The sequence below is a fragment of the Neolamprologus brichardi genome, chromosome 9, assembly GCF_056152115.1.
Source record: "Neolamprologus brichardi isolate AB-2024 chromosome 9, ASM5615211v1, whole genome shotgun sequence".
NCBI classification, from domain to species: Eukaryota; Metazoa; Chordata; class Actinopteri; order Cichliformes; family Cichlidae; genus Neolamprologus; species Neolamprologus brichardi.
Window position 1 is genome coordinate 27,674,752 of NC_142112.1, and position 19,755 is coordinate 27,694,506.

Sequence of the window (19,755 nt, forward strand, 5' to 3'; positions counted from 1 at the left end):
CGTGTTGACCAGCTAGTATGAAAACTGTGTTTACTCAGGTTTCATTCCTCCTGCATTTCAAAGCTAGCAGCTCACATCATGACCTTTGGAATCAAATATGCATATCCTTTTATGTGTGCCAAATGTGCACAGAATAAAGGACATGCACCGAGGCTTGTGCAGAAACACAAAATCTGCAAGATTTTCATGATGAAATGTGAAGGATGATTTCAGAAATCTCGCAGCCTGGAGAAAGAAACGGCTTTGAAGTTTGGAGCGGCAGTGACTACTTCTGGGTGAACAGGCTGTGGCTGAACTGGGTTCATGTGGAGAACAGTATTAGCGAGTGGTTGCTAATTAATTTATGTGACATAAAGGTGAAGCTGTGCATTTAAATCCAATATGATGGCTTTTTGGACACAGTAGATGCGATGAGAGAGTTCAAAAGCTGCACCTCGAGATCATCTTCTCATTCGTCTCCGTGGTTCTTGTTCAGCTGCTGTCTCCTGAGAAATCTCATGGTAGTGTCGTATAACTCTTTCACCTTTTACTCATGACTTTGCAATGGATTCTGGATCTCAAAACCGGGATCTTTTAACTCGATTTTCATTTTTAGGCAGTGGATGAAGTTGCAGGGAGCCAAATTTTACAACTAGCCAAGGTGTTGAAGGAAGATTATGTTGGTGTGTCCGAACAGCATCTGTCGAAAACACAAACCTTGCTCTGTTTTCGAGGGAGTGATCTAAAAATAGCTGTCTGAGCATGCCAACAAGGCTGCTTTTCAACATGAAGTTGTCCATATTTCGACTCGGATATTATTTTTTTGTGTTTATGGACCAGTTCCTGGAATATTTATTATTGATGGCGCCTCGCATATGGTGTGATGTTTTCCAGCTGCCGTGTCTTTTCTAAATGGCAAAATTTAGCAGTGATTTTATTTTTCAGCACAAATAATTGACTTGTCGATCGCCCGTGTATTTATTTCTGTCTTCGTTTGTTACTCCTGTTGTGATCACTTCATTTAATCAGTAACAGGGTCTCTGCAGAAAAACTGGAATCATTTTTATGCTTGCTTACACTCGTAGCCCTGATAATAACCCATCAATCAGTGCAAGCTAATTTAGTCATCTTGATGCCCTTCATTCAAATGAAATGAAAAGAAAAGCAAACAAAATCTGGCTAATACGCAGGTTCGCTCCAGAGATATCGATTGGGATCTCCTCCTCTTCTTCAGCTAAAATAACAGCTTCCTCGAGGTTGTGGAAGATCAGGTTACCACAACCTCAGCTGCTGTTTGTCCCTGTTTGGCAGACCAAAGCTAATTTGCATGCATCATTTGTGTGTGTGTGTGTTTTGTTGTTTACGCAGCGCTCAGAGGGGGTGAAACTAAAGCAGGTCAGTGTGAGGCAAGAGCTGCAGTTGGATTAAAAAAGCATCCCAGCGACTGTCAATCAGGGAGACACTTGATAAATTAAATATGGAGGCAGTAAATGAGTAACTGAGGACACACAAGTTTACTGTAGGAGCGAAGGAATCTTTTGACACGGCGTTTATGATAGCTGTTCTCTGTTTGGGCCAGGGGTTATTTTAGGAGCGAGCGGAAGTTCATGTCTCATTTATTTTAGGAGCGAGGGAAGTTCGTGTCCCATTGATATAACTTTTAGTCAGCAGAAAAGCAACGCGTGCAGTGGGTAGGAGGAAGTAATCCACCCTGGGTAGATCAAAGAAATGTATACATTTTTGAAGTTATTTAAAACAAACCTCCTGTTACTGCTTTTGGTGTTTCGGTTTCCGGTTAAGGCTCGGATTAAGATAGTTTGCTGGCCTATACAGAGGGATATTTTATTTGATTATTTTTATTGAATGAGTTGCATTTAAATGTACATTTTAAATTAAATATCTATACTTCCACCTTTAGATTCACTAAATTCCATTTTTAGAGATGAGCTTTTTATTCGTAGGAAACTTTAGGGCACCCAGTTACTGTGCATTCAATGCAGAAGGATATGTCAAAAAAAATAAATCAGCGCACACAGAGAAAAGTTAAATCTAGCTTTGCATCATGAATTTCCCTTTTGCTTTGTTTGTGTTTTTTTAAAAAAAAACTTTATTATAAGGAATAAAGAGACTGGCTGAAAAAGGATATTATAATTTTGATGGCCCCATATTGGGTCACTTTTATAGTTCACTTACTGGACAGATTTAACCTTGAATATTTGCACTGGCACACTGTGAGTCTGGCTCCTTCTCTTCCTCCTCAGGTCCATCCTGTTTAGGGCGAATCTGCGGTGTGCAGTGACATTTTGGCCAAATGACCACTTACCAGCTGAAAATGCCAAAAGTAGCTCAGATTATGTGCGAATGAGTCTGCTTTCTGGAAAAACAATGGCTAATTGTTTTGATGCCTGATAAAACCTCAGTTTCTTACCAGTTTGGGTAAGGAAGTCGTCACCACTCCAAAAGCGTGCATGGCTGTTCTCAGTGTGAACAGCTTACTACTGCTTGTCCTATAGCCCTATAGTGATGACAGCGCACATTGCAATTGTTGATGCCTTGTGCAGGAACTGCGGACGGGTAGGTGAGGGCTAGATAAACATGCGCTAACCCTCACCCAGTGGTGCTTTCACAGACACTGCTATTGAGCTGTGCAATGTTTTGTAACAGGCCGTGCATGTGTGCCAACAAGCTTTTGTTTGAACACGTGCTGAAAAGCCAGCTCAGGTTGACTCTCACTTTCTCAGTTTAATCCCCCTGGATGATAGAAGCCACATGATAAACACAACTCTCTCTCTACTCTCTCTGGTGGATTCAAGTCTACCTCGCCTTAGCCTTGCTCCTTTTCTCCACATGGGGCTTTCTTAACAAGCTCAACATCACCCACTTGACTAATTGAGGCCCGTAAACTCAACGGTAGCTGCGAGACAGAAACTTTTGCTTAAATGAATCCTTGCGTTCCTCTTAAGTGGTTTCTTCTGCCTGACGGTGATGGGTGTGTTACGAGCTAACGTCTAAACCAACATGTGTGAGCACGCCGCTGCTGTGCTCAATCCATGCTTGTAACTGTTGCTGGTTGGCTACTCTGGCAAGTACTCAGTAAGCCTTTGCGCTGCTTGCCAGTGCTTGTCGGCATTTATCTTGAGTCACCCCTTTGGCCCGCTGGAAAGCCACACTGCAGTAACCCCTGCTGGAGATGTAGAGGAAGGGGGTGTGAGGTAGCGGTCGGTGAAGCTCACTTTACGTGTTGCTGTTCCGCTGGTAGAAGTGTGCGCGGATTTACAAGCATGAGTTGTGTAATCCAGTGGGCAGAAATTAGCTTGCTTTATGGAGAACTTTAGTACTAGGGCAGACTCAGCCAGACCCTGTTAAGCTTCTCCAGAGTCAACTGCAGATGGTTTTAAAGAAACAGGAAAGGGGCCAGTTTCAAGCTGCTGCGAAGACCCCACAGACCCACGCACAAACACACACACACACACACACAAATACTCTTTAGCAACAGAGTTAGGAAAAAGGAGCAACTGCAAAACAATCGGTCCTTGTTTTGTAAAGCTTCTTCTGTCGTTATCAGTCTTTCTTAGGTGCCAAAACAATCTGGATGTGTGAGCAAGGGAGGTTGTGTTTGAAACAAGGTGCCTGTATTGTCAATACTGCGGTCTTTTCTGGACGCCCAAGAGTCCGCTGTAGTCCAAAACTTGCAAACCTCCATCGACGTCGATTTGTATTTCTGTGCAGCTGCAGCTCAATTTAAACATGCACTTCCAAAGCACAGATTTCCTCACCTTCTAAATGTAATTGAAACGGATTAAAATGCATCGAGATACCCGTGAACTAACTTAGTTTTTTTTTAAAAAAAAACATCACATGGCTTTGAATCCTCGGCATTTCCCTCATGCAAAGTCAGCTGCAGCACAAACACTGCTGGAAAATGTCCTCAGGCCATTTATTTAAAGAGAAGCAGAATGAAGGCATGCAGAAACATATTCCACGAAAGTTTGAGTCGTAGTTTCTTCAGTAGTCTTGCAGTTAGCAGCTAAAGAGCAGCTATGTTGTGAGCTGGAGGAGACCAAAACAGAGCTTAAAGAGGAATTTAAATGTTACCCTTTAAATGGTTGTTATCATTCCCATAGGAGTCAGTAATAGGGCCACCCCGACCTACTCCCACCTACCCCCACCTAAGTAGGCTTACTAGGCCTAATCATGCTGCTCTGTGTCTTCTTTTAGTACTTTGATTAATTTATTTTTTTAAACTCTATTAATGTTAAATTCTAAGTGCCAAAAAATTATATTTAAATGTGTCTGAAATGTAGTAGCCTAAAAAGTATAAAGTGTCATAACATGGAAACTTTACTCAGTATTTAAGTAAATGCAGTTAGATATCACCAGAGATTGCAGACTTATGGAAAGTATTCAGACACTCCTCTGCCTGCAAGAGCGGCCTTAATAGTTTGCCATTTTCACCATGGGAAAACCAGGAGTTTGTTTTTGTTTGCGAGGCCGCACACTGTGGTCAGGCCAAGAGTGTAAAGAGCCTCTTCCTGTTCAGAACGGACACTGGAAAATCGACTTTATTCAGAGGCTTATGTTTATGGATAAAAAAAAGCAATTCTAGCTGATGGAAGAGTTGGGAGATGTATTGACATGAAAAGCGAGCGTGCCAAGCAGTTGTAACAGTCATCAATCAGGCCCTGGGAGAAAACGGAGAACAGAGGAGCGGCTGATGATTCGCACAGATTCACACAATTATGACTCAGCATGAGCGTGTACCTCTGCAGGCGCCGTTAAATTAGAGAATGAGGCTTTTACTGATAGTTTATGCAAAGATGTTGGTCTGCAGGAATTTTCCTGCCTCTGCAAAACCGCTTGTTGTTGCTGCTACAGCACTGATAACAACAGCTTATTTGAGTGAATACAGTAATTTAAAGAAACCAGAAGAATGCTTCAGGATCTGTACGAATCTATAAGATTCATCTACAGCTCTTATTCAGCAAACAAATAAACTTTCTTGAGCACCCACAGAACTTAAAAAAAAATAGTTTTTGTTACGAGAAATACAGACGTTTTGGCCACAGTATTCCCAGGAGTGACATTCCAGGAAATTCACCCCAAGCTTAGACCATGCAGTGATCACAGAAACTGCTAAGAGCTTTATCACAGACTCTACAGGCCTCAGCATGTTAAATGTTAAAGGTTATGACAGTACAGTTTAAAAAACTGAACAAGTATGGCTTGTTTGGAAGGGCTTTGTCTTTTCTAAAAAGAACTGCTTAGGTTTGCAAAGTTTTATCTGAACAAACCACAAGACTTCTGCAACAATGTCCTTTGGACACATGAGACCAGAGTGGAGATGTTTCACCATAATCCACAGCACCATGTTTTGAGAACAACCAAACACATCAGCACAAATATCTCATACCAGCTGTCAGGAACAGTGGTGGAGGGGTGATGGTTTGACCTTCTTTTGTAGCCACCTGGGGACCTTGCAGTCACAGAGTCAACCATGAGCTCTTCTGTATATTCTATAGTCACATGTGAGCACATTTGACTCACAAATCCACAACAGAACAGCTGAAAAAGAAAAGAATCGAGGTGTTGCAATGACCCAGTCAAAGTCCTGACATCCTGTGGTGGGAATGTGCATAAACAAATGTCCACAAACCTCAATGCACTGAAGCAACATTGTAAAGATGAGTGGGCCAAAGTCCCTCCACAATGATATGAGCGACTGATCAGTCAATTACTTCAAGTTATTGCTGTTAAAGGTGGTTCAGCGAGTTTCTGAATCATGGGGTGCACGTGTGTATTCACAGAACTCTGTGGTTTTGTTTGCCCCGACTGCACGTTTAAAAAAGTGCAGCAATTGGTTTTAGACCCAGACTAGTGGGTTTTAATCTTACATGTGGCTTTTTGTCTTTTTCAGTGTAAAGTCATTTGAGAGCTCCTTCCATCCATCCTTTTTAAAAAAGAACGACTGTGCACCCAAATATCCTGTTATAAAGTCTCCTAATCACAATACATAATAAAAAGCAGAAAAAGTCTGCTGGTGTGGCTGTGTTCTCCTCTTTTTCACCTGTTTCCTCTAAAATCTAAAATCATAGCTCCTTAAAACCACAAGTCAAAAGGCCGAGGAGCTTAGACGACGTGTTCCACTGCTGCAAAATCTGTGACGGAGATTTATCTTGTTACGTTACGCAGGCTTAATCTTTCACTTGAGGCAAGAGGCAAACAGAGACCCACGTGGTTACTGGAGGTGTGATAAGGCGGGGTGTTATTTATCCCACGTAGGCCTGTCCTCTTCTCACCCAGCCCATAATAGTTGAGCCAAGATGCTGGCTCACATGCTTATCAGATTGCGCCTGCTACTCATATTCTTCATGCTAGATAAAGAGATAGAGAGGTGAATGCAGCATACAAACAAGATATACTTGTCGTCACCTATTATATTACTGTTTTGTTTTGTCTGAATACTAATGGGTTTTCTGAGCTGCATTTCATCTAATTACTGTTATAAATGTCAGTCAAGGCTTTTATCTTCTGCATCTTAAAAGGATTATCAGGAAACTGAGTAAACACACACTTGCAGGTTTGCCGATAAATTATTCCCTGAGGGCTCCGACCTTGTAGGTTTTCTCTTTCCATTTCAACACAGGAACATGTGATTGGTTGAAATAAATGGGTGTGTGTTTGGAGATGAGTAGGGCCTTTCAGGAAAGTTCATGAAACATGACGTGAACGAAGTTTTGTTCAGAGCTCTCAGCAGACTGATTGGAGTGCACAGAGTCATCTGCTGCTGGCTGATTAATTGAAATTTTTGACTTTTGTCTAGTCAGACAAAGTTATTAGAGGGCGTTTGTTTAGGCACGTTTCTCTGTTGGCTCACATTTGACAGATCTGCTCTTTAATCTGTTAAATGGCTACGATTTAGATGACAATTAAGACCAAGAGATAAACAAAAATAACACGGTTGTACAGGATACATTCTCACAGTTTTTGCTAAAACTGAAAAAAACATTACTGTCATTACTGAACTTTTGACCGAGTATTTCCCCTCACTGATGCTTTTTTTAAACATTTTTAAATGTAATGTGAGATCTTTCATACTCTCAAATTGTGGTAGTCTAACTTTATCCTTAATCAGATTTACAGATTTTAACTCTGGCCCTTTATGGGTCATGATTATAGGCTATGAGTTGCCTAGTTGCAGCTGGGTGGATACTTTTCTCCTCCTACAAGTTCAACTTGATTTTATCGGTCCAGAGACTTTTTTGTGTGCGGGCTATTTTAGATGTTATCAAGTCTAATCTGGTCTTCCTGTCTTGAGTGTAACCAGTGGTTTGCACTTTACCGTAAAACCTCTGTTAACATTCATGAAGGCGTCTCTTGATTGCTCAACACCAGTGTTTATAGAGGCAAAAGTGCTAAAAATGTGGATTGTCTAAATCGGCTTTAGAAAAGTCTGCCTTTTTTGCCCCATAAGTCTAAAAATTAACAAACCTTGCTGTGTGCAGGAACTGTTTTTACTTTATTTTATGCAAAAAGAACAATTTTCTTTCTACTGTCTCCACCAATCGTAGAAACTCACAGCTCTCTTTGTTCTGTCTTCTGGTCGAGCCAGATGCCTACGCCTGGTCTGCCCGAGGTTTCTTCCTGTTAAAAGGGAGTTTTTCCTTCCCACTGTCACCAAAGCTCTTGCTCATAGAGGATAAACTGATTCTTGGGATTTTCCCTGTTTTCTTTTTATTATTGTAGGTTCTGTACCTTACATTATAAAGCACATTGAGGATAGTGTTGTGATTTGCCACTTTCTAAATAAAAGTGAATTGAATTGAACTGAATTGAGGCCATAAACACTGCAATCTGAGGTGAGAGGGATGTCATTCCCGAGTTGACTCTGTTCTACTAGTAGTAATAGTTGGAAAAACAACGCAGTGCTTACATTTTATGCATTTTATGCTTAAAAGCATGTTCATAATTAGAACTCAAAGTGAGTCACAAGTACTCATAGTGAAGACTACAAGTCCTACAGTTTTACTCCTGCTTACGCTCCCTGCTACCATCTTGGATCGTGAAGTCAAGGTTGGTGCAACTTCCCCGAGTTTCTGAGTCAAAAGTCCAACCAGAGAGGGGGTTCTATGGAAAAAACCTGACTGAGACCCCGGGATTTCCCACTTCCCGTTCCAAATGGAATCCAGCGTGATGTTTGCATCCCGCTGTGCTGTCATGATCACAAGCCTCTAGTTACAGGTAGATGTGCGCTTCCTTCTGCAAAGACTTTAAATAGTATTCTCCCCTGTTTTTAAGTATGTGATTTTTAGTAACATCTTTACTGAGTCATCATCCAGCACTCCCTGGGATACAAGAGGAAAACTGTGATTAATTAAAGCAGCCAAGCAAAGTTTTTGTCTGTATATTAGTGCCAACATCAGGAGCTGCTGGATCCACGGGGGGATTATCAATTCTGAGTTTTAGTTGTTGCTTAAAATAGTTGGAAGATAAATTGGTAACACATTCATACACACTTAAACCCGACCTTGGAGCCTGCCGTTGCTAAGTAACTAGCACATGCGGACACATATGTTCAGCAGTCACAAAACCAAACCACGTTCCCCTGCTCCTGTCAAGTAAAACCTTATTTTTCAGGAATGACAGTCAAAATGTTAACGTGTTATGTAATAAAGCACGTCAGCGCTTCCCATGCTTATCATGTCCCAGTGAGAGCAGCTTCTTACTTCCTGAAATACAGCTGTGGTCTGCCATCTCTCCCCCACGCCGGCCCTATAAATGTGTGCTTTGTCACAGTGACAATGGGAGCGAGCACAGTGTGGACAGTGTAATCTCGAATTCCTGGTACAGACCGAAACACGCCACAGACGATTACCTCTGCAAAGCACCTCTGCAGAAATCAGGACATTTTCTAATCTTTTATTTTTTAAAAACTTCCAGTTTAGACCTCTGTGAAGGCTGTCTGCCTTTATTGGTGCGTTATTTGGTTTTTATCCAGACCTTTTAAAGAAAATAGGTCCTGTTTTTTCTTTTCTATTTTTCTGTCCTTACAAACGAGGCTGATGAACATTTCCGTCTGTGTCCTGTTGCAGTTTGTTTCAAGCAGCTCTCCCCACTGTGTTCATCTGCTCGGTTAACCCGCCTTGATCCTCTGCATTCCTCTTCGTGGGGAAGCTTCAGCTGCTTTTATGAGAACATGAATAAGTGAGACGCGATGAGGGCCGATTTGCCTAATATCTCTTTGTGAGCCCGTGTGACCTTGTGCGTATTTTGAAAAGAGGTCAAACCTTTTAGGCTCTGAAAATCCAAGATCACAGCTGCAGTTTAATTTAAATAATGTGGAGTATGACGGACGGTAATTTGAGCTTGCTCCAGATAAGTTAATGTGAATTTGCCTGATAGTTAAAAATGCCTCACATGTGCATAATCTGCCATCTAAATGGGAATCGAACCTGCTTGACCTGTAACTACTGGTGCCATCATGTTGCGCTTCACGCTGAGCAGACACACATGCTGTGTGCGACGATGACCTGATTGTGTGCTGCACATCTGACATCCGGATGCGAGGGAGAGCGATCTGGTGAGACAGCCTGCACGGCGGGGCGGGTAGAGGTCAGCAGACGGTCGTGGCTTAAAGACCTGACAGGAGGCAGGTGGAAAGCACAAGATCGCTTATGGAGCAGTCGGAGGGCTTGATGGCGGTAGTAGTGTTGAAGTTTCTGGGGTTTTTTGGCAGATGTTAAGGGAAAATAAATATTTGTTACTACAGAAACAAACAGGTTCAGTGTTGAAAAAGGATTATTTTACAAGCTGGGTAAAGAGCTGTATATTATCTCCTGTTCCTTTCCAGTCTGGTTTGTTTGACTTAAGCAAACTTGCAAAATCATTATGAAACCATTAGTAAAGTATGCCAGTCTCTCAACTATGACGTCTCTTAAAACACAGCAGTCAAAACAAACACTAAATCTATTTTGCACACAGCTGGACAAAACCTATCCAAATATGGATAAGGTGTAACCAGGCTTAAAAGCCAAATTTAAGTAGCATACAATATAGACAAGTACCTATTTCCAGCAAAGGCAGGAGCGCTTGGTGGCAGCTCATCATAAGTCAAAGTGTTACTTTCACCTGAGTGCACAGTTATGGCTAATACTCCAAATGTGACAGCACTCAGAAGTTTAGGCGATAAAATGTCTGTGAGAACATTCGTAAGAGACACGTGTGCAAATTTCTTTGGCATCATGGTGGACCATAACCATGATTCTAATCACAAGTTGGAGAATGATGGTCGGATGAGGCCAACACGGGAAGAATTTCATGAATTTTCAGGAGGATGAAGCTCCTCAATGCAGTGGTCTTATGTTTATAAAAAGACTTCCAGTCCTATAGATGTCTACGGGAAAACCGTTCAAGCTCTATAAGCACTTTCCTACTGAGCGTATAGGCTCAGTCACTCGTGTTGTGTCATATAAACAAAAAGAAATAACCCTGTTTTGCAAATCTTGGTGATCCATTGTGTTAAAATAGGCGATTATCTGTGATACGAAACCACACATTCATTGGTCGTTAGCCAATGAGCATGCAGTTTGACAATCTGACCCGCCCCTCCTCCTTTTGCAACCAAGGTAGTCTCTGCAGAAGTGCTCGTCTCGAACAAAGACTGTAAAAAACTACAGTCATTGTTCTCAAAGCTTAAGAATTGGAGAAACTAGAGGAGGGCCAACGCAGAGTCCACCCCAAGTGGCCACTAGGAGAACTGCAGTTTTTAGAAGCGTTTGGCTTCATTTACACCTTCAGATGGTGCTGGTTGGTTCAGATGGTTTGGGGTTTTTTTGGCTTTGTTATTTGAACTTTATGCAACTTTTGACTTGTCTAGGACCAGATCAGAGCACGCAAAGATGTATGTGTGGGATAATTGTTAAATATAGAACATTTTTAATGTTGATCTCAGAAAACTTTGACGTTGGTTGCTGTCTCATCTAAAGTTACTTAAGCCTGTAAAAGTGTGTCAGTAAATAGGTGATAAATACAACTATCTGTAATCAGATAATATCATTTTAAGCTGGTAATACTAAATGTCAGTGTGCTTAAAATTAAGAAGGTGTGTCTGTTCAGTTTTTTCACATTCATATTTCAGATTTTTCTCTACCTTTTCTTGCATTTCCTGCAACATTTCAGTCCACCTCCTTGATGTTGCTCCTCTTTGACGCCTCAGAGGGAGAGGGCACAAAGCGACAAAGAAAGATGCCTGAGCTCATTTACATACACCGGCACCGCAAGTATCTAGCATAGCTTGATTTCTTGGGTGTGTTGCCTTCGCTGTTCTAGATGTGGTTATTAAATATTAATGCGGTGCGGCGTAGCAGCTCATCGTTGAGGTATGAGGTGTGGGAAAACGCAAGATAGCGAGGTGGTGGAGACAAAGCCCTTTGTAAGGCTTGGTCCCACACAGTGTCAGACAAAGACCCCCTTTCATTGAAGAACCCTCTGTTGAAAGGGTTCTGCCGTACAGTAGCTTAGCCCTCTCGTCGCCTGTTCGTCTGCCGATGCTTCCTCAGTCCATTTTCCCTCCAGCTGACTCATCAGGCACCTCATTCCCATTTTTCGGATAATTCACTGGCCTCAAGCCAAAAAAAAAGAAAAGAAAAAGCTCAAACTGTCACTACAGATGCTCCAGCCGGCATTTGTAATCATGCTGTAGAGGAAAACACTTGCAGCTTTGATTTCAGCTGTGCACAGAAAGCCGGGTGTGTCTTTCACCAGGATACTTATGAATTATACTGTGAACCGCTCTCTCTGTACAGTTTACAGACATCCTGCAGCACTCACTCAATGACTGTACAGCTGAATCATCTGCTTTTCTCTAACAGTTTTAACAAAAACTGACAAACATTATAACCTTGAAGGTTTGAATTATTGTCTGTGTTAGACTGTCTCAGTTTTTCACACTCTGAGCTTATGATGTACAATCTGAAAAAGGTCTATAAACCCAAATCTGTCAGGGTGCTCTTTTAAGTAACTCTTTAGTTTCTTTTTTGGGACCAAACAGCTAAAAGTATGTAAGGGTAAGGCTGTGTGAATCTCCACGTGTTATAGTTTGATCTTTAGTGCAACCTACTGTCCTTTTACTTATTATAATTTATTATTATAGAGCAACTTTATGTTTCTTGGTTAAGACACATTTGTACTTACACCCATAATAAATCAGCTGTTCTAATTAATACACATCCGATCAGATCCAGCAGGCAATGAAGCCATCAGCGTGTTCTCTATAAGAGCACAACATGTCATTCTTAAAAAGCAGTCGGGTAGCTTTAGGTGGCTTATAAAGTTATTGTGGTTTAGATTTGATGCCGTTCGCTGAAAAGCTCTGTTGTTGTTTTTACTCAGAACTTCATGAAATGTTAGTAAGTGTTAGTTGATTCTGCTGGTAGTCCATCCCACCACACCCAGGATTTTAGCCTATTTTCAGTTTTTTTCTATCAGCAGTGAATTACTCTCAGCTCTCTTGTGGGCGGGACCTAAATACGCTCAGTCTCCATGAGATTTACTTTCGTGGAAATATGATGTTGGTTTGTTTGGTTTATTTAGCATATTAAAAACTGACAGTCGATAAAGTTGTGTTTTTCTCTTTAAAGAATGAACAAAGGTGTTCGAATCAAGGGAGAGAATATCTGAAAACGTTACCATGTGTAAGTGAGATGTTTACACGTTGCTTAAAGTAGTAAGAGGTTTGTGTTACAGTCCTCCAGATCCGGTTTTAACCGGCTCACATGTAGGTTTAACAAACATCAGAATAGAAGCTGTTTTGACATGAACAGACGATCCTTAAATCCTTTTCCACACCCTATACCCACCTCCCTTACGCCAGCCAATCAGAGCCCAGCATGTAAGGTACTGTTTATGAGTCTCACACTACCACGACCGAGCTGCATACCCCGCTTAAACCCCTGGGGCGTCGAAGCTGGGACAAGTGACGGAGTGTTTCACAACCTTCAGGGAAAATTAACAACAGCTAAACATTGATGGCAGAAGGGAAGGAATTCCCCCTGCTGTCTGCAGGTCAGCGTACTGCGCTCAAGTAATCAGATTATCATCTCTCACTGAGTAGTGAGATTATATGTTATGTCTCCTCCACTGCCCAACTCGCGTATAAAGAGAAGCTTTAAGAGAGCTCTACAGTTGCACTGCGTTTGAGGAGTAAACAAGCAACAGTGAGGCTCGCTCGTGTTGTGAAGATATTTGTGGAGTCTGAAATGTCAAAATGTGAAATCTTCATATTTACAGCATTGCTTCTCGTTTTCTGCCTGTGTGGTTCAGTTAACACACGTCCTCCTGTTAGACGCGGATAGAGAAAGCTGTTTTGACTCCATTCACCGCGGAGTCAAAGACGATGAAGCACGGCACAAGCGGCGCTCTGTCGAATACGTCAATGGTTAGCATTTAACAGTAATAAGCAGTAATTAAGGTGGAGAGACGGGCCTAAATAATAGTGGTTTAGTTGCTACCCTGTCATCTAGCTTTGTGTTGGTTCTCAGCTGTTCTCCAAAGACACCCAGATGAGATTTTAAGATGATGGTGCTGACAGGGAGGTATCAGGTTAGCTTTTTATTTTCTTTTAAAATAAAACTTGTTATCCCAGCTGTTAGATAAGAGATGAGAAGAAGCAACATTAGATTAGTGGATGATTAAATTTGATTGAGTTTGATGGCAGGAAATTGTCCATCCATCCATCCATCCATCCATCTTTGCACTGATCCAGGGGAACACAGAACTCCTCTGTGTTCCCCTGGATCAGGCCAGTCAGGGGACTGGCCCCTGACTATATATATATATTAGTGAAAATACATTGATGGGTTTGGGTTTTTTTGCACTAATAAAGTTGCGGAGTTGTAAAGTATTTTGTCTAGTGTCAATTATATCGTCAGTTATATCGTTATCTCAAATTTTCAAATGTATATCGTGATAAATATTTTTGGTCATATCGCCCTGCTGTACCTCCCAAATGACTGAACTCCTCACCCTATAGCTAAAGGAGAGGTCAGCCACCCTTTGGAGAAAGCTCATTTCCGCCGCTCAGCAGTTGAGGACAACTTCATAGTAAAGAGGTCGAAGCCCCCAAATCTGTTCAGAATTCATCCTGCCGTCATGTAAAAGACCCCAAACATTCAGCCAGAGTCGTGTATTCAGCAGTAATAAGAAACAGGAGTCCTCGTAGGCCAGTACGGCTGTAATGATATCTCGAGGGCAGCAATAGGAATTCACTACCACATGCGGTCTGGTTGATTCAATCCATATGCTCATTAATTATGATTTGAGTCCAGAGTTCTCTCTGTTTGAACAGATCTCAGCAACACTGTGAAGACTGTTTAAGCCCTTTACTTTTCTTTTTATTTACTGAGTAACCGTTAAATCAAAGTAAAGGGAAACAGACCGTCAGCTGAATTGGTAAACTGTAAAAGAGTTGAAATCTCTGGCTCGTCTTGAGTCCACATTCCAGTTTTTTGCAGTTTTTTCTTGACTTTATGTAATTGTGAGAGCCAACGGCCAATCAAATTGTCACTGTGATGACATAATAAAAGCTATAATTGTGCAGTTTTAGCACATTTAACCAAATAAGTGTCATCACATCAACAAGAGCATACACGTGGTTCTGTTTGGGCGCTTGAGGAACCACAGCAGTGGAAACAGACTGAATCAGGAGATGTGCAATTCCGGGAAGGACAGGGCACAAAAGAGTATAAGTAGCAAATAAAATCTAAAAACTAAAAAAAACCAAAAAACCCTTTTGCAAGAATTTTATGAATAGACCTCTCAGCTGAAGGCCTCAAGTAGATGCTGAGTATATTGCAGTTTGCTGACAGTACTGATTTACTGATAACTGTGTAATGAAAAACTCGGTGCTTGGACTGTGCTGCTGAAGTTCAAGGTACAATATAATAGGCTAAATCACAAATATAAACTATAGAGAACTAAAAACCTACTAATATAGTATATTGATCATCATGAGGAAATCTGAAAGAGGTCAGAGGTGTGGAGCCGGTGTAACTGAGCCTGATGCTATGCTAACAACTTTGTAAGGCTATAAATCTTTCGTAATACAGCTGTGGCACTTGAATTGCTAATACCAACATGCTAACCGATGCTAATTAGCCTTTGTTACCTTATAACTGACTTGCTTTTGTGGGTTTGTGTGATAAATGACCATTGTGCATCTGGGCTACAATCATAGCCTAAATCTTAAATATAGACCATAGAGAACAAACAACCTACTAATATAGTTTATTGATCCTCATCAGGAAATCTGAAAGAGGTCAGAGGTGATTGGAGCTATTGTAAAGGAGCCTGAAGCTATGCTAACAACTTTGTAAGGCTATAAATCTTTCGTAATACAGCTGTGGCACTTGAAATGCTAATACCAACATGCTAACCGATGCCAATTAGCCTATGTCACCTTAAAACCGTCTTATTTTTGTGAGTTTGCGTGATAAATGACCATCTGGGCTACAACTATCCCAGACAGAGACAGGATTTGATGCAGAGCAAATTTAGGTATTTTTATTTGTCATGAACTTAAATTACAGATTCGTCCACTAACTGAGCTGACACAGTGTTTTATACCCTGCTGCTGATGAGCCACACCTTGCTAATAACGTGCCAGGGGTGTATTCGGTATTTCCCAACATGCAATTTAGCCAAGTAACATTTTTCCATATTGGAAACTATTATACTATATACTATATATACTATTATAAAAACTTTTACCAACACCACATATAAATATTGCATTTCTATTAAAACAACATAACCCTGAAATCCTTATTAAAACACCCCCAAAAACCCCCAGAAGCAATTCACCTTACCCAATTCATCCCTGTTTTCTTCTAATGCTCTAACCCTCATTCAAACCCCCCGGGGACACATTTGCCCAAACACCCTAGAGAGGACAAAGTAGAAAACAAGTTAGTGCTTCACCACAAATCCACAAAAAACCACACAAATACCTTTTGTAATCAGTTATATTTGTGGCTAATATTGTCTCTTTAGCTTACAGCCACCATGTCCACCGCACACAGAGTAGCTGCTCAAGTGCCTGCCAGACAGAATCACACTGGCCAGACGCGGGATTAGCAGGAACTGTGGATCCTGCATCGTGCTTGTTGCACTGGACTTTGAACCCAGTGCAGCCTTTCCACACCCTGCACCAGCGCCGCTGCTGCATTAAAAACATAGCAGGAGGTTAAATCAGGTTTTCCCAGCCGAGGCAGCAATATCCTGTGATGAACTCTTTGCCTCCGTTGCCACCTCATGCAGTGACAGAGCTGCAGGCTGTCTGCTTCTGCCAGTCTCTGCCTCCTCTTTCCATTCCACTCCCCTTCATTTTTTTCCCCCTGTGTATTTCTTGGAGCTTTGATGCCACCTCCTCCATCTTGTGGCATGCGTCTCATCTCTGTAAATCTCTCGTGCACAATCCCTTCACTTCTTTCCGTCTGTCTACCTTTAATCCATCTCTTCTCTTTTCGCACAAGCTGCTCCACATCCTCTCGGATGTCTATACCGTTCATCACGTTATAGCCGGCCTGTCTGCATTTATCTTGGCCTCAGTAGAGTGAATTAACTCCCATCTGTCCTGACTGATGGATGCATTAATGGAATGAAAACTGAATTTGCTTAGTACTGCACTCTCTTTAACCCAGACACCCCGATTTGCCGTTTTATCAATGGAGCAGTCAGCGACATAATTCTGCGACTGTGTTATGGGGCTTTTAGTAGATATTATAGACTCAGCAGGGGGTGAAGTCTAATCGTTTCAGCCCTGCTTTTCTGTAGCTGAGTATTTTAGGGAGGGCTTGATCACGCTCTGCTCCTTTGTTTTTTTTATATACTACAGAGAATAATAAGCTGTGCATCGCTCAGGGACGCCAGCATGATCTCATGCTCGTCTAACATTGTTTTTTTTTTGTGTATTGGATTTCTTAACAGCACAGAATGTGAATTCCCACCTGGCAGCTATAGCGATTGTCCGTTTTAACAATGGCTACAAATCTGTAAAAGAGTATTTTTATTCTTTTTATTGATAGCTTTTATTGCCAAATTTTAACAGAAACTTTTTTTCATGGTATTTGTTCAGCAAACAATAGCAGAGAGAAAAAGTTAAGCTCAGTTAAACACACTGGAGTTGGTAGAGACCAAAAGCGGAGAAAGAAATTCATTCTTGATTTAAATATAATATTTTTAATTAGCTTACATTTTGTTCTTACAGTATGACAAAGATTTACCAAATAGATCTAAAATAAATGAAAAAAGAGTGTTTACAGAAGTCAGGAGAGAAAGCCAGCGTTCCTTTAGACGTCTACTGAACTGGAAGTCTTTTTTCCACAACTATCGCCACCTAGAGGTCTTCGGATAGATTTAAGAGACTTGGCTTCATTGTTCCAACCTTCAAGCTACGTCCTTGTTTCATGCAGTCTGTGGTTTCGGTGATGTTTACTTGGATGTTGTGTAAACAGGCAGCTATTTGTTATCTATTCACTTTCCATAATAACTTTATAGTTTGACAGTATATTCATGTTGTGTTTACAGCTTTTTCTTCTCTTCCAAGTGTCAAAAAAAACTTAGTTATTGTCGTGGTAAATTGTGTCAAACGATAAATTGATATTAGCTGTTGCGTTAACTTTACATTAAGTCCCGTATGTGTTTCTGTTTGCCCCCTGCAGGTCAGTCAAGGCAATGTTCCAGGTGTGGAAAGTGCCTCTTTGGCCATGGACACGGAGGAAGGAGTGGAGGTGGTGTGGAATGAAGTACTCTTCTTAGACAAGAAAGTCTTTAAAGCACAAGAGGTACCCAAACTCATATAAACCTTTAACTACAAGAGCTGCAAACTAAATTCTGGTTCTATTTATTGATTTGTTAACTAAAAAGCCTGGAAGAAGCTGAAGAAAAATATACTGTGTTTACTGTTATATATAGACACCGGTCATATATCTTTAAGCTCTTACCTTCCTTTTATCACTGCTTGCGGGGTTTTTTTCCTCACGTTGATGTTGCAAGACTGACGTTGAACTCATGGCAGTGGACCTTTTGGCTTTTTTTCTACTGTTTTTTGCTGTTTCTTACGGGGTCAACACTTAAACAGCTGGACTGGTGCTGACAAAGCTGTGTAGGCCTTTTTTTTCCATTCAGAAAACTGATCAAGGGAATTGATAAAGTCATATTTATCCTCACAAGAGACCTATTCCAACAGATAAACACCAGCAAATATAAAAATTCCTGAATTTTAAACCACTCGGGTGATTTTCGTTATTACTGCTTACAAACCACTTGAATTATAAATTGTTAAAGTGTCCCTGATTGATTTTCTAATAGTTTGATAGACTAACGTTTTTAGATGTGAACCATCTCTGATGTGTGATGTTTAGGAGAAGATCAAGGAGATGTTTGAGAACCTGATGCAGGTCGAACACCCCAACATTGTCAAGTTCCACAAGTACTGGCTGGACATGAAGGAGAGCCAGGCTCGAGTAAGGCTTTCAACTTGCTTCCTCTTTTTCACGCACACAAACGCTGGTGCATGAACAGGTTTTTCTCTCCTTTGTCTGTGGCACACAGGTTATATTCATCACTGAATACATGTCGTCAGGCAGCCTCAAGCAGTTCCTGAAGAAAACCAAGAAAAACCACAAGACTATGAATGTGAAGGTCAGTGTTTTTACTCTGGTCACATACCGAGTCTCACGGTGGCAGCTCAGGGTACTGCAGTCCCATCGCTATTCAGATCCATTTTTCCAGCAGGATTAGAGATTACGTAACACGACACCGCGGTGGCTCAGACATGCATCTTATCCTAACCTGGTGGATTTCAAATATTCATGAGGTTTATTCACAATATCTTCCTTCTTTAAAATAAATTGTAGATAAAGTTAATGTTATTTCACTTTAATTAGCTTTTGGTATTTTCATGCACATATGAAATTAGTGCATTTTATGACAGTGCATATGTTTCCATATTACTCGTGTCTGTTAGTTTAGAGCTGTAGCTCTTCATCTTTCTCTGTTCCCCTTCGTTTCAGGCCTGGAAGAGATGGTGCACACAGATTCTCTCTGCGCTTAGGTACCGACTTATTTGTTCTGTGTGATGTAATCGTGTCTGTTATCTCAATGTGAGCATTAATAACATGCTTTATTGTTTGCTGGCAGTTATCTGCACTCTTGCGATCCACCGATAATCCATGGAAACCTGACTTGTGACACCATCTTCATCCAGCACAACGGCCTCATCAAGATTGGCTCAGGTCTGCTCCCAGCAGGGACTTTAATGTTACTGCAAGTAGTTGATCAGCTGCTTTTCTTTTTTTGTACAATAACTTTATTATGACTAATGAAGCCTCTAAAGTGAATTTTCCTCCTTAATATTCATGCTGTTTTTTCCAGCTAAACCCTCATAACTTATAAAGCACAGAAGATATGAACATTTGATTTTTATGACTGAAAAACACCAAACTTTGAGGTTTAGCGTCATGCAGGGCTGTAACCAGGTCAAATCTTTCCCACATTTTAATACCAGATTCATCTTAACTATAACTTTCTTCTGTGTCAAAACCATTTCCAGCGTAAGTACATTTTAATACTTGTGGTACAGCTCACGGCTTTGAAATCTCCTCGATCTCCACGTGTTCTTTAAGTTAGATTGGTCATACCACAATAATCAAACAACTTTAGGTACAGAAAAAGTTTTTCAATGTCCTTACAGGGTCTGAATCACCGAGTTTCAGTGGATAA

At 41.1% G+C, this 19,755-nt stretch overlaps 1 protein-coding gene across 1 annotated transcript in view; it reads left to right on the forward strand.

Annotated features, from left to right (window-relative positions):
• Positions 1-19,755, forward strand: part of nrbp2b (nuclear receptor binding protein 2b) — a 42,245-nt gene that overhangs the window by 16,335 nt on the left and 6,155 nt on the right. The window contains exons 2-6 of the mRNA XM_006794988.2: positions 17,694-17,816; positions 18,396-18,497; positions 18,586-18,675; positions 19,047-19,087; positions 19,174-19,268. Of these exons, the coding sequence (XP_006795051.1) occupies positions 17,694-17,816; positions 18,396-18,497; positions 18,586-18,675; positions 19,047-19,087; positions 19,174-19,268 (451 nt within the window). The remainder of the gene's footprint in view (positions 1-17,693; positions 17,817-18,395; positions 18,498-18,585; positions 18,676-19,046; positions 19,088-19,173; positions 19,269-19,755) is intronic.